Source organism: Pimephales promelas, chromosome 11 (genome assembly GCF_988280905.1).
Source record: "Pimephales promelas chromosome 11, fPimPro1.hap1.1, whole genome shotgun sequence".
In the NCBI taxonomy this organism is placed as follows: domain Eukaryota; kingdom Metazoa; phylum Chordata; class Actinopteri; order Cypriniformes; family Leuciscidae; genus Pimephales; species Pimephales promelas.
Genome location: NC_142779.1, coordinates 9,888,494 through 9,903,669, shown reverse-complemented (window position 1 = coordinate 9,903,669; position 15,176 = coordinate 9,888,494). Strand labels below are relative to the sequence as shown.

Genomic DNA, 15,176 nt, shown 5'->3' with positions numbered 1-15,176 from the left:
GTTTAGGGAGTCCAAAGGCCCAGATATATTTGCACACTGTTGAGTGTGCAAGCCTTTGGACATGAGTGTGGAAAGACACATCCAGTGCGTGAACACTATCTAGTTGATTTTGTTTTCAAGCACTCTAATTTTACATAATCTGTTGAGTAATTCAACAGTTTTATTAGAGTCAGAGTGAATTAGTGTTTGCAATTTCACTTACATAATGCTATGTATGTTTGAGCACCAAGAACTTTTTTTTAGTACAGGACTTTTTGTTCTTTAGAATAAGATCAGGAATGTGCAAATGAGAAAGCAAATGGTGTCAACTTTGCTTTTAGATTCAACATTTATTTTAATGGCAAATTTTATTTTTTTAATTAATTGGTTGAGTCATCTTTGTGTGGAAAATGTCTAGGCACTAGATGGCAGTAGAACTTTATTATTAGCAAAGCTAATGAAGTTGATGCATCAAAAGCTCTAGTGTAAGTTTATGGAGCTGACAGAAAGATGCAGAAAACATCTCCTCTAAGAATCAGTATAGAACCTGTGAATTAACTGTTTTCTCCTGAACAGCGGACAGGAGTATTGAAACTTACCTTGGATTTTGCATTAAGCCACATGTATGCTTGTCAGGTATGTGCGGAGCTGCGTTTTCTTTTGAGCCAAGCCCAGCTGAAGAAAGAGGAGGCAGAGAGAGAGGTGAGGGACATCAGCTCTAAACTGGGACGCCAACTAGAACTCGTTGAGCAGGTAAGAGAAACTTATATTGGTCATACGAGAGAGAGAGTCTGCCATTTTTTTTTTCAACAATTTTGCTATTTACAGTGTTACTGGTACAAAATGGTTGTCACTTCATATGTGCAAAACATTAAAAAAAAAGTTTTGATGAACAGTAAGGAATTGTTTTAATGCCAAAATGAATAATGGCTTGGTCTCGCTCTCTCTCCTCTCACGGGCTTCAGGAAGTACAGAAGTTGGGTGTGGAGCTGAGCGGTTACCGGCAGCGTTTGGAGGAGGCCCAGAGGGCAGAGGGCCGAGCCCGGGCGGAGGCAGCCGGCCTGGCTGAGGGGCTAAGCCGCGCCCAGCGCCAACTGCACCTCACCAGGTAACCCCCTTAATCCTATTACATGCCACAACACTGCGCCTGTCCACTGGCCCCAGTGCAGTGCCAGGATGCCGGCAGGAGGGCACCCGCACTTTATTAAATCGCCACTAGCCACCGGCTGCCACCGCCACAGTCCACCATGCACCAGGAGAACAGGGCCGGAGAGAGGAGTACACACTGTCTCTCTCCATAACATCACTCAGTTTAGTAGGGAGTAACGCTGAAAACATCTGACAGGGTTTCTCCTAAGAACTTTATTATTATTCTGACGTTATTTGTGTAGTTCAGTATGGAGAAGTGCATATGCGGCGTCTCATACATTTATACATTTTCCACATATGTGCACATTTCACTCGTATTCGTATCCATGATAATGAGCTGGCGTTAAACATAAATGTATTTTGGTTGTTAAATTAAATTCACACCATTTAATTAAATCAAAAGCAGACCCTCTACGTGGCGCTATCGACATTTTTTTTATTTTATCAGAAGATATTACAGCAAAGATGTTGTCTTATGAATCAGCGCCACCTTTTGTGTTGACTGCTTGTTTTCATTTGATCATGTTTAAGACTTCTAATCTTGGATTTTATGTGCATCTCGTAAATTTCTCCTCAAACTTTGATGAAAATCATACCAGAGTAAGTAATAAGCGAATAAACAGTGTTTTTCAGTAACATTTGTTCAACTAATCACAGTTTATTAGAAAGCAAATAGATTATAGCTCCAGATTAGGAAGAATAGATCACATTTAACACCTCCCACCCTTATTATTATTTATGACAGAGAAAGCCCAAAGAAACATTCTGTATCTTTCATTTATTTTTTAATTGCTGCTATGTTTATTATTTAGTGGATGTGTGTATGTTATTGCATGAGATCCAAAATTTCAAAGAGATCCAAAATTTCGTGTCAACTGCAAACAAATCATGCTATTGTTGATAAGATGATTTTAGTGGATTGTATAAAGTCAGTTCCCCTCAAGTTTACACAGGTGTCACTGTCCAGTCAGAGTAACTATTGTTAACTGTAGTCAATCACATTAACTGTGAACATTATCATAATGACACTGACAATTTTACTATTTCATAAGATACAAATACTTCATTTTGAACTGTGTATATCGAAAAACTGCTTTTTGTGAAATGTTTTGCTTGAAAAGTGTGTTTGTGTTTCTAGATTGCCTGTTGGATTAATATATTTTGTAATATAATGTACATTCATTTAATTTGTCAATTTTAAAGCCTGATATTTATAGTATTCAGCTTTAGTTAGAGCATGATGCAAATCACACTTTCAACTTAATTTCAACTTATACATTGAGCCTTTATTTATTCTATATTTTCATACTTGATTTTCTCTCTGTTGTTTGTGTACTGGCATGATGCAATTGACATATGCCAGTCAAGTAGTCTCTGCCCTGTACTGTGGCCCATCCTCTAGTCTTGTACTAGTTATTGCAGTGGTACAGTCAGTGTGCAGTTATATGTCACGCTGACCTGGCAAGAGGTCTAAACAGGTTACCAGATCAAAAAGAATTTAGTTTAGTTTTTAAAGTAAAATTATGCTGAAAATAACTGTACATATAACCATGTATTTTATTCAGAGATTGGATAGTACTCCACCAAACAAAGATATGCAATAGTCTGATATCATTAAAATGTTAGTGCCAAGTGCCCCCTGGAACCTGACCTGACATATGTATATGTGCCCCTAGTTAGGAATCATTGCCTGTTTGGGCTTTATGACATTTCACTGCCCATTGAATGATGGCCCACAATGAATCCATCCATTTCCATGTTTTTGCGGATGTGTCCTACCCCAGCTTTAAGCGTAGGTAGTGCTGATGCCTCAGTGAGTTGGAATGGCACTGGGGTCTCAATTCCTCTTGAGGAAGTGGAGATTTTACAGCATCTGCCACAGAGCTGCACAGCTGCAGAGGAGGGACAGCATCTGTTCACAAGGGAATTCAGTACTTAAGTATTAAGACTCGGTCATGTATTGTTTATAAATTACCATAAAGATTCATGCTGTTGCAGAAATATTAGACAATAATGTGAGTCATTTGTTTACATTTGGAAAAGTACCACTGTGCATGAAAACGATCCAGATGGTTTTTATGGAGTAAAGATTATTCGCAACAGCAGGTCTAGATAAACTCTTGCATTTGACGTTATTACACAGCAGATGAATCTAGTCCTGCATTGTTAGTTCAGTACACCTTTTTAATGTACATTTATTGTCATGTTGACACTGCATTAGTTTAGCCTGCTCTGCTCTATGCAATTTTAGTTTATTGATCTATGAATTCATTCAGAAAACAGACAAAAACAATTTATCCAAACAATAACTTCAATACACCTCCTCTCTGTGATGATGTTTTCAGATTCTGAATTCAATTTCTTTTTGTTGGACATAATTTCAAAAATGTCAAGCTAAATCCACCCTGTGGTCACAATGATCCAAAAAGTCTGAAATTCTTTAGCATAATTTTGTATTATTATTATTTCTATAAAGGAATCATAGCAAGAGTCGTAGCGAAACAATTTTCACTAATTTACAATATTAATAGTATGTTGGAGAATTTTGTTCTTTAAATCAGTCAAAAATATTAAATAGACTTCCTTGGGTGTAACTAAAAAGTAGGAAGCCATTTGTTGTCATGTGACTAGAAATTCATAAAAAAGGACCCTTATGGGTTTCTGCCAAGGTCAGTAAGTCTTGCAAAATATTTTATAATCTGACCTTTTTGTGACTTGGCAAGGCTAGTTTAAAGAACTTGAGAACATAATACAGTATGTGTATAAATACATTTGTACATATATTTGGAAATTAGTCATTTGGTTGTGTACATTCTCATATGTATGGGATACAATTTTTTTCTTCTTAGTTTTTTAAATGAATAATGATTGTAAAGATATGATTGTAAACAGCTTTGGGTTTCCAGTAGTACATGTGAAAGCGCTATATAAATGCCTCATTCAACACAAGTATTTGAGATGGACTATGAACTAGATTATTTTTTTGACTGCATCATGGACAGAGATAAACAGATGACTATTAATTTGCTTGTTCATGTGATGCTTATCTAGTTATATATTTTGATTGTAAATAGACATTTCGTTGTCTTTTGAAAGTCGTTTTGTTGTGAATATATTACAGCAGATCACTTTTCAAGGACCAGTCCATAATTCATATTTTTGATCGGAGCATTATTAAAATGTAAGATTTTGCAGTGATTAAATGAGGCTGAAGTAACATTTAAAAAAAAAAAGCTTGGGCAGGTTGCTGGCCTTTAAACGCTCTCTGCTTCTAGATGAGACAACAAAATGGCCTGCTGAAGATCAGAGTGGTTAAGCTGCTGACAGGCCCTGCTTTTGGCAGCAGAGGGTCTTTTAGCCACTATACGCATGGTGTGGATGTGGACTGCCAGGGCAGGTTCTTTGGGCTAGGCGTAGTGCACAGATGCAGCAGACATCTGTGCATTCTTTTTCTCCTCCTTGAGGCTAATCCCTCTTTTTCCCATCTCTCTGTTGGCTTTACTCTACACCATCTTTGCACGTACATAAATGCAGATGTACGGACCTGCAGGGGTCCCTGTGACAGAGCAGCCCAGGGGACGGTCATATTGGGACCCTCTCTATGTCCCTTCCCCTTTGGTGGGTGCTCATACAATCAGGCCCTCTGAAGTCAGACTTTGAATTTTCCCGTTCTCGTCTCACAGCTTGGATGATCACAGCTCTCACCAAAAGGATGGGCAAAGCAGTTGTCTTTTTTTTTTCTCTCTCTCTCTCGTTCTGGCCCCTAGGCCCCCCGTGCACATGCTGGGGAGGGCCGGCGGCTCCAGTATTGGATCATCAGCCAGCTGTGCGCTGGGCAGCAGAGGATCTATCATAATCCTGCCGCTCTGTTCTCTGCCTTCTGACGGCTTTGAGCCCAGGCTTTATTCAGTTTGTTTGTTTGCTTTTGTGTGCTCGTGCCTTTTTGTCATCCCTCCCCCACTCCTTCTTTCTCGTGCACCCACCCTCCCTCCCACCTCCCAACATTCGGCAGACCCCATAGGGTGTGAAAATAAAGAGAGAAAAATGTGTGACGGTATAAAAAAAAGTTGCCTTGTTTTGCCATGCCGCTATACCAGCCGCAACAGATTTTCCCCTTTGCTTTTCTGTGTTTGCTGGAGTTCACTGTGGTTTGGAACAGGACACAGGGGCTCACTTTGTTCCAAATTCCCTCTCTTCTTCAGCAACTCAAAATTTTGCAAGCAAGCGGTGACGCTGGCAGCGGGGCTTGAAGTTTTGATCCAACAAGAACCATGTTGCGGTTTGTAAAGGAGAACCTTCAGGCATAATTATGGATCTGAAAGTAGGAAATATTCACAACTTCTTTGTCGAGAGCTTAGCAGAGAACCTGGCCCTCTGTGCACAGTAAACCCACATACTCAAAGCTACATCCACCATATTGGCTAGTGATTGGTTAATCGGCGCTGTTGTGAGAGACAGAGAATTACAAGAAAAAAGCCTGCTAGAAGTTTTTGGGGATATGAAATGATCAGCCTTGTCTCTCTTTGGCTTATCTTTGTATGTGAAGTGGAATTATTTGAGCAAAGGGCTTGATGGTGCTTGATTGTCCACATCAATAAGGCCTCATTGTGAGCTATGGGGGAATTTGGATTATATTGACATCTGTGCTGTTGCTGAACGTTAGCACAGAGGATCACTGGACATATCCAGACTTTTGTTTTGTTTCTTTTTACTTTTATTTTGTAAGTTGTTCAATGACATGATGATTTTCTTGTCCCAATTTGTTCAAAAAACATTTAAAAGTGCAAAAAAGGAGAGATTTTCTGAAGGGCATAAGGTTAAAGATGTAAGGGTTATGCAATTGTCCTGAAATCATAATGAAGAAAAAAGGCTCATTAAGTGTCTTAAAATATCTGTTACTTTTACATTTGTATAGGGCAAGGTTAATTCAGGTTGTAAAGTGTGAATCCCCAAAAATGTAACACTGTTTTGTCAGCCCCAATACCTTAAAACAAAACTTAAAAATGTATATATTTTTAAGTAATTTTGAAAATGATTAAGATCTGTACATTCACATGTTTTGAAGATGTAAGGACATTTTGAGGTTTAACTTGATGGGTACACCACATTTTTATTGAATTTTAAACTTTTCTTGAAAATGGTAAAAAAGTTTTTTTAAACCACAAGAAACCAACATTGATGAAAAAAATGGGTATATTTCTAAGAAATTGCCACTTGTTGTAAACTAGATTTGTATTTTTTTTGGTCATGGACACGACAGTCTTGTATGTCTTTGACCCAGAACTCTGGTTGTTGGGGTGTGTCATTGACTCGTCCTCTCACTAAGTTCTTGTGCAAACTAGGCAACAAGAACCGTGAGACCAACTGCAGTGCTGGCATTAAAAAAGTTGTTCATCCCACCCCAGAATTCCATTAAACATTGCACGCCTCTCTGCTTTCCCTCGACCGTGTATGAGCGCGTGGAGGATGACAATCCCCTGAAAGGTGGAGAATCGGAAAATGAATAAAAGAGGGAGCAGATGCAGCCCCATGCCAGAGGGAGGCTGCCGCGGTGAGCAAAGTCTGCCGTGCCACCAAACTGCTGCAAACCAAGTCGGCGGGAAGCGCATGTACCATCCGACAGCAAATAAAAGAGCGTAGCCCGCCGCCCCTTGTCAGAAGTAGTAGTGAGCGAAATGGGGGCCACCGCCAGCCAAGAGAAGCCGTGTTAGCGCTTTGGGGTGAGTGCGGGCACGGGCACTGGCAGGTAGCGGGGCGATGTGCACGGTGCTGGGCGGCAGCCATCTTGTTGGGGGAGCAGATGGCGATGGGGCATGGAGGGGAGGGGCTGCTTAGCAGAACTAATCAGACAGTAACGGATGGGGCAGCTGGGACCGCTGCCGGCCATGCGGGAGAGTGCCGGCGAGTCGCCCAGTGAGTGTCATGATGTTGACAGTGGTGTGCCCGTTGGCCTGGGATGAGACCTTGCCACGTCTTCACGCCTCGCCGGCAGGGCTGCTGGCCTCCGGCTCCTCCTCCACTTCACACGGCAGAGGGCAAGAAGAGGGCCTTTGTCTTCTGTTATTCTCAGCGTCTTACAGACGACATTGCAGTGTTCGACTTAGTTAACTTGGGTCACGCGGTATAGCCAGGTCGCAAGCCTAATTTGCCCAGAAGTTGGTCTGTTTATAATTGGATCTTTTGTGTGTTTGTCTCATACTTAAAACCTCATCGTCTTTGGAATTGGAAAACACAATTACTTATCCATTTTTTTCTACATTAACATTTAACATAATTTCTCAGTGAAAATCATATCATAATTTATTGCACAAGCCAGTAAGTTAAAAATTCCATTCATTAAAGATTCACTCTAGAACAGAGGAATAAAGTACTACATAAATTGTTATTGAAGAGCACGCAGAATATGGATTTCAAACTCAATGAGTTTGTGTCATATTTCGATCAGCAGTGATCCCCCCCCCCCCCCCCCCTTCTTCTTGTCCATGCATTATGTCTCTCCACTGGCCTATAAGACCAGATGCAATGCCAGAGGCTATGCCCCTCAACCAAGCAAGCCCTCAACTGATTGCCAGCAGTTTGCTCCATTATTTAACAGTGTAACCAAGTTCAAGGCAATTACATATGTGTCATTTATTTACAGGCCCTTAGAGGACAATGTAGTGTACACAAGAGAACACACACTCTCGTTTTGAATATTGCAGCTATAGCTAGTAGAGTTTGCCAACAGAATGCATATGTTTGAAACATTGTGCACAGAGGGGAAAATATGTTCAAACATGGCATGGCACATAGTTTCCATTAAAAGACGAGCATTGACAGTTACAATGACTGATTTGTAAAGTAGCTAAATTAAAGAATTCTTCATTATTAGTAAAAATGTTTCACTGATTATTTTAAATAGCTATGGCAAGTCACTATTTCTGTTGCTGTTCTTTTGGTGTGTGCTATTTGCGGTGATAAATTCAATGTCACGTTTCTAATTTAATGATAAATTGTCATTACTATAGTAATACCCAATATAACATTATTTATGCTAACATATGCATTCATTCATTTTTAGTTGTAACAATCCACAAAATGAATTTGTTATATGTCCCTCTAGTTACATTTCGTGGCTTGAGGACATTTTTGAAAATATAAACATGAATTGTGTGTTGTGAATGGCTCAATATTTAAATTAAACCTTTCAAAAAAATTGGATCAAAAAGAGTTTTTTTTTTTTTAAGAAATTAATATTATTATTCAGGATGCATAAAAATGGACCAAAAGTGGCAGTAAAGGCACTTTATAATGTTACAAAAGATTTTTTTTACTCTCTATGTATCGGAGAATCCTGAAAAAAATGTATCACAGTTTCCAACAAAATATAAAGCGGCACAACTTGTTTTTACATTGATAATTATAACATTAAAATAGTAATATTAAATTGCAATATTTCACAATATTAACATATTTTTGATCAAATAAATGCAGCTGTGGTGAACATAAAAGACCCAAACTTTTGAATGGTAGTGTATTTGATAGATTTTTCATCTTATCCTTCTGTGAAAAATCATCATTTGCAAATCGAACTATTTGTCAGAGCAAATATTTTTACCGGTGAAGTTATAGTCAGAAAGTTTCAGCCCTTATATTCATGATCAGAAATGATTTCATTGTAAATGTTCAACTTGAAACTCCCAATCCTACTAAAACTATATGTCCGTGTGTCTTGAGAGCTTCTCCAGTGCCGTGGCCCAGCTCTGTGTCATGATGGTACAGGACAGAATGTTGCCAGTCCCCAGGCAAAGTGGGAGCAAATCTGTCGGGTGCAACTGTTCTCACTTGGGCCAACTCTGCCCAGAGAAAGTGCCCTACTTACTGTTTCTGGAAGCTGGGTTGTTCTCCTTCTTTTCAAAGTCTCCATGAGACTTTTTTTTTTAATGTTACCACAAGTGCAATTTCAATAATAGACTTCCATCTATTATTATTCCAATAGCTTCCATATTCTCAGTAGCTGGGGCAAGAGTGCTGATATTTGATTAATGGTGCCACACGATTCTAGTGTGCTTAGCTCATTGGCTGAGCTGGATCTGAATTTCTTCTCACTTTTGGCGAAGGTTTAAACGTCTTTCCTCTGTTTATCCACAATACATTTTTTTATGTAATCCATTTGTAAGGTCCAAATTAATTTTCAGTAAATTTACATCATCATGCTTAAAGATGTATAAAGGCACATATCATAATGGCTTTCTCTCTCCCCATCTACTCTCCAGATGGCATAAGGAGTCCATCACAAAGCGGGCATCATCCCACAAAAACATGCCATGAAACAGGAGTGTATGAGATGGGCACAACCCTAAGACCCAGCAGCCCAACACCCTGTTGGGTTAAAAGCACTGTTTGTTATGCTTTTTGCCGGCAATGCGCTTTTTGTGGGATTGTTGGGCTTTTGGAGAGCGTGTTTGGTGTGTGATGGAGGGATGATGAAGGCAGCATGATTTAGTTGGGCCTCCTGTGTGAGGTGACACGGGTGGGGGGTCTGGCACAAGCCCCTCCAGGTCAGCCCGAGCTGTGGAAATGCGTCACTCGCTCAGAGCGCGAGCCTCAACAGCGCTGTCACAGGCTGTTTCACCCAGGGATACCGCTCTGTCTTGTTCTCTTCCTCCTTCTCATCTTTATGCTTTAATTTCTGTCCAGTTTGTGTATTTTGTCCCAGAATGCACATCACAGAAGCCTCTTAAATATTTTTAAACTTACGTTTAGTTCATACTAGGATCGTTTAAGGAATATATCGAAGGGATATTTCCTGCCAAATGAAAACTTTTTTCATCATTCTTATCAAAGTCATCAATCATTATTGTTATCCACTGAAAATCTTTGGTCACCATTCACTTTTATAGAAAAGAACAGCTTGGAGATTCTTCTAAACTTTTCTTTTTGAGTTACAAATGGAAAACAAATGTATATGATGACGATCATTTGTTTAACTATCCTTTTAAGCAAAGATGTTTTTGTTTGAGCTATTCAAAAATCCAATGTTTTTTCTATATTCCTGTCGAAATTAAAATCCTGTCTAAAATCTAAAATCTCATTTCTTGACCTACACTGAAAACATGGATATTTATTCAGCATATGTGAACACATCTCAGCTTCCTCCGTGTGCGTTTTCAAATCACAACAGATTCTCTACAGATACATAAGAAAAAAATGATTATCGTGATTAGTTGGTTTGTTGATAAGGGGTGTCTTATAGAAAGGGAGGGGGTTGTTTGTAAATTGGTGGCGTCTGCAATTCGTTTTGCCTCTGACCTTGAGGGGGTTTTGCGCTTCTTGAAGAAGAAAGCAGAAGCTGGCGGTAAACAAAGTTCACTTCTGACAGATGGATTGAATGACAGAGAGGTTGCGAGTGCCAGAATAGCCCTGGCATCCGAGGAAATGTTCAATGCGGTCCAACAGGAGAGGAGGTGTGAACAGGTGCGGGGCTGCTGAAGGAAAGGGGACCAGATGGAGAGAGCCAGAGCCAGTTTAGTTAAAGGAAAAAGGGTGGGAGGGAGCAGCGAGGGTGGGGGGGGGGGATAAATGAAGAGGGGGGGGGGGGTCGATACGGTGCGAGCGATGGAGAGGCTGACGTGCACGCTAATAGAAGCGGTTTGGATGTCGTGTAAATATAGAGTGTGCAAGTAACCACAGGCGAGACACGGTCGGCTCAGGTTGGGCCGTTTCATTCGCTCCTGGAGGGATGGGGGCGAGCGTGTCAGTGGGAGACGGGAGATGGGAGTGCGATTGACACTGAACGAATGGAGCTGAATAAATGCTATAAAACATCTGAGTGTGTTTGTGAGTGTGAACATGTTGCAATACTTCCTGTATTAGCGTGTCAGCCAAGTTTTCTTCTATATATTAATAGCAAAATATTTCTATACTTTTTTTGCATACATTTATGAACACAATTTCATATCCTTTTAAACTGAATTGTACTCTTCCTACAGCCTATTAGAGCTGAGTGTCATCTTGAAGACTGGCTAACTGTAATCACAAAACCGGGATGAATGTTAAAATGCCAGAATAGCGCCTTCTGTCCATTTCCGTTCTTACCCCGCTGTGCAACCTGTACTTTTTTTTTACTTTTGAAAGTTTTCCTCTCACATATATTAACATACAAACAGTGGCAAGTGTCCTTGTGTACTGTTGAGTGTTCATGAAGCCAAACGGTCGACTCCAATTTGCGCACATTTTAGGAACGGTAGCATTTGGTCATTTTTGGCGTGGGATCACGTAGCACCACAGGGTGCTGCAAACTCTGCGCTCGAGCGGTCTGTGGTAGTCCAAATCAAATGGGCAACAGCTTGAATAGTACCCACTTAGGCAGCCCTCGGCCCTCGCGCTCCACCAGCACCCAGCTACGGAAACTACTTTCCGTGGCTCGACGCTGCTCCCCACCAGGCAGACTGACCAACCCGGCTATGGCTCCTAACCGGAGGACATTAGGCCTTGCTCACATCATTACCGGCAGTGAGCAAACACTCGCTGACCTGCCATTGTAGGGTGGCTGGAGAGGGTGCGAGGTGAGTCAGAGCTGTCTGACCTGGCTTCCAAACTGTTCATGCCTGTGCAAACACATTTGAGACGGATGACATTTCAGATTTTAATTGGCACAAGTGAAATAATCAAGGTATTCGTTCAATGGTGGCATCCAGAAGTATTTCCTACCCAAACGTACATCTTACATAAACTTTTTGGTGGCCTATATTTTGATGATGATAGAATTGGCTTTATGCACAGCTGCACTACTTCCTGAACTTAAGCCAGCTCCTTGTTTCCTGTCTGCCATTATTGGCCAAACTTGATTTATTCAGGTGTGTCTGATTATTGTTGCCGTGACTACTGAGGTCAAGCACACCTGAATTAATCAATTTGTCCAATAATGGCAGACAGGAAACAAGGAGCTGGCTTAAGTTCAGGAAGTAGTGCAGCTGTGCATAAAGCCAATTGAGCTGTGATAATAATAAAAAAATTACAAAATCAGCATATTAAAAATGACTCCCCCCCCCCCCCCCCCCCCTCAAATAAATGCAGCATTGGTTTCACAAACCTTAAAGTGATAATTCATTCAAAAATTAAAATTCTGCCAATATATTCTGTCAATGAACATTTATTTTATCATTTACTCACCCTCACGTCATTCTAAACCTGTATGACTTTCTTTCTTCGGTGGAATCATTGAACGAATCACCTAAAAAGAGTAATTTGTCAGTGATTCAGAATACACTACTCGCATGCATTTTGATTTATGTATATTTGTTATTGTCTGGTACGACAATCAGCGAACACAGTTCTGGAAATATAATTTCATTGGCACCGCTGAAACACAGCTCAGGAAACACCGTTTAGCAATGTTTGATACTTGGCTTGGTGCACTCACAATTTCTTATTAAATCTACATTACATGCATTTTTGATAGTACTTGAGTACATATAAATCAGACTATGAAAATGTCAAATTATATTATTTGTGTACTTGCAATGCATGCTTTTCCTCTGCTAGCCACATGCTACTTTAAATATTCTTTGCCTTTAGATATATAAAGTTTCGAACTCGTTGGTGTCCACAGTATCTCACTTGAAGGCCTCTCGCTTAGCCAACTTTTCCCTAAAGTGCTCACGTTAACTTTCTGGCGGTCTCTCTCATGCTAATTGGTCGACAAACACCCGACCCCCCCACTCCATCCACACCCCCGCACCCCAGTGAGTGGCTGGGCCCCCTGGAAAGCCACAGTAACAAATGGCTGGCTGTGAGGCCTTTGTGAACCCCTGCTGAGCGCTGGTGTGGATGGTGTTTTAGGCCGCTGTTCAAGCACAGCGGGGGCCGAGCGCTCTCCCCCTGCTCGCTCTCTCTCACACAGCTCTCGCAGGCGGAGCGCCTTCACACTCCAGACGACAGCAGGCCTGCAGAGACGGTCACTTCTCCAGCTACATTCCAAACCCAGTGTGCGAGAAAAGTTTTCAGGCTTCACTGTTAATTAACACACTTTGACTTGAGTTTTGTGGGTGTTTTTTTTTCTTCTTCTTTTCGTTTTACTTTCTTTGGCCTGCATTATGTCTGCTCTTTTTTAGTGTAGACTATTTATTTTATTCATGCTGATCATACTCTTCAACCTGGCAGTTGAGTAAAGGGGTGCTTTTGTTGGTGCTTTTTCAGCTGCTTTTGTTTCCACCTTAGAGGTGCTTTAATAAATGTAGATCTGCTGATCAATGTTGTATCTGATCTCAGATATCATTGTGTAGTATGTTGCACGTTTCTCTCACTTTTATCTTTCTGTCGGGGAGTCAGAGTCAACAATGCTCTGTTTGCATATCTGTAGGAAGGATTATTGCCAAGGATTTTTTATTGAGTGTTCCAGTAATTTTGTACCACAGCTGAATGAAATCTACGTAATCAATAAGGTACGAGAGGCTGTGCTGTATCGTGAATAAGTAACGGCTGAAGGGCGTTGTTAGGCACAACACGAAGTGGAGTGCCTGCAACCCCTTCAGCCGTTACTTATTCATGATATTCACTTGCCTCGCATATCTTATTGCTTTTATAAAACGTTTACCACACAATAAAAATATTAAAGTAAAAAGAAAAAAAATGTGGGAACACTTTACTTGAAGGGGTGTGCATACGACTAAAATGACACCTTCATAATCATGACATGACATGTTTTATGAATATGAAGGAAGTTTTATGTTTATGACAACTGTCATTAAGTGTCATTCGCTCAGTCAGTTATGACATTTTTAATGCAAATGTGACATTGTTTGAGATGTCTTTGTTATGACACCTTGACATAAACCAATACATCATAACCTATCGGTATCTTTGTCATGACAACTTGACATTACTAAGACAACGCAACCTGTCATAAACATGACATAGCAGATTAATTATCAAACTTAAGAAACCCCCTAGCGGTCCCACTTTATATTAAGTTGCTTTAAGTACTGTGTACTTACATAGGAAAATAAGTACAATGTACTTATTGTGTTCAGGTTGTATTGTAAAACACTTTTGCTGCTATTGAGGTGTGATATGGGTAAGGTTAGGGACAGGTGTGGTGGTATGGGTAGGTATCAGGGTGGGTTAAGGTGTAAGGGAAGGGTCAACTGTGTAATTACAAATGTAATTACATCAATTAATTACAGTTGTAATTACATGCAGGTATTTTCAAAATATAAGTACAATGTAAAAACATGTATGTACACAATAAGTCCAATGTATCAAAGTAGTAACTTCAATGTAAGTACATAGTACTTAAAGCCACTTAATATAAAGTGGGACCTAACCTTTTAATGACAAATTCAATTAGTACCACTGTAGTTGAGGTCACGAAAAATATTCATGACACATTTATAATGGCCTCATGACAGCCAATGTCAAAGCCAACCACATGACAGTTTACGGTAATTTAATTTTATGTCAAGTTGTCATGACAAAGACACTGACAGGTTATGATGGTATGGTTTATGTCAAGATGTCTAAACAAAGACATCTTAAACCATGTCATATTTGCATTCAAAATGTCATTATTGAGCGAAAGACGCTTAAAGGGTTTGTTCACTTTGAAATTATTTTTTGATATGTTTTAGCTTATCTCAAGGGCATCCAAGATGTAGTTGTCCTTGTTTTCACAGTATTTTCAATTTTAATATTTTTAGGTCAAACCGTTCTTGTCTGTCTGAGATGTAGTGTGACAAGAGAGATGTGTTGATGTATAATGTGTTGTCTATACAATAGATTCAAAATAAACCTGTTGCCACACCTGCCAATACCGGGTGAATTGTGTAGGGGGGGTGGGGATCAGCCCATAAATGGTTTCTTACCGACCGTGCTGTATTTTGATAGAAAAAAATAAAATAATAATAATTCACTTAAAAAATTATATTTTTTGCCACTAAGACAATAGCAATAGACTCTTGCATATTTGTGGCAAAATACCATTGTGTCACTTTCAGCGTCATATATTCACCAGTCTATACTCTATGTGAAGTGCTGCTACTTATAAAAAACATTCATGTACACATTTT

General features: G+C 40.0%; 1 protein-coding gene across 1 annotated transcript in view; it reads left to right on the top strand.

The window, feature by feature from the left end:
- sdccag8 (SHH signaling and ciliogenesis regulator sdccag8) overlaps positions 1-15,176 on the top strand; it is a 40,654-nt gene that overhangs the window by 5,623 nt on the left and 19,855 nt on the right. The window contains exons 12-13 of the mRNA XM_089116939.1: positions 616-732; positions 945-1,087. Coding sequence (XP_088973065.1) covers positions 616-732; positions 945-1,087 — 260 coding nt within the window. The remainder of the gene's footprint in view (positions 1-615; positions 733-944; positions 1,088-15,176) is intronic.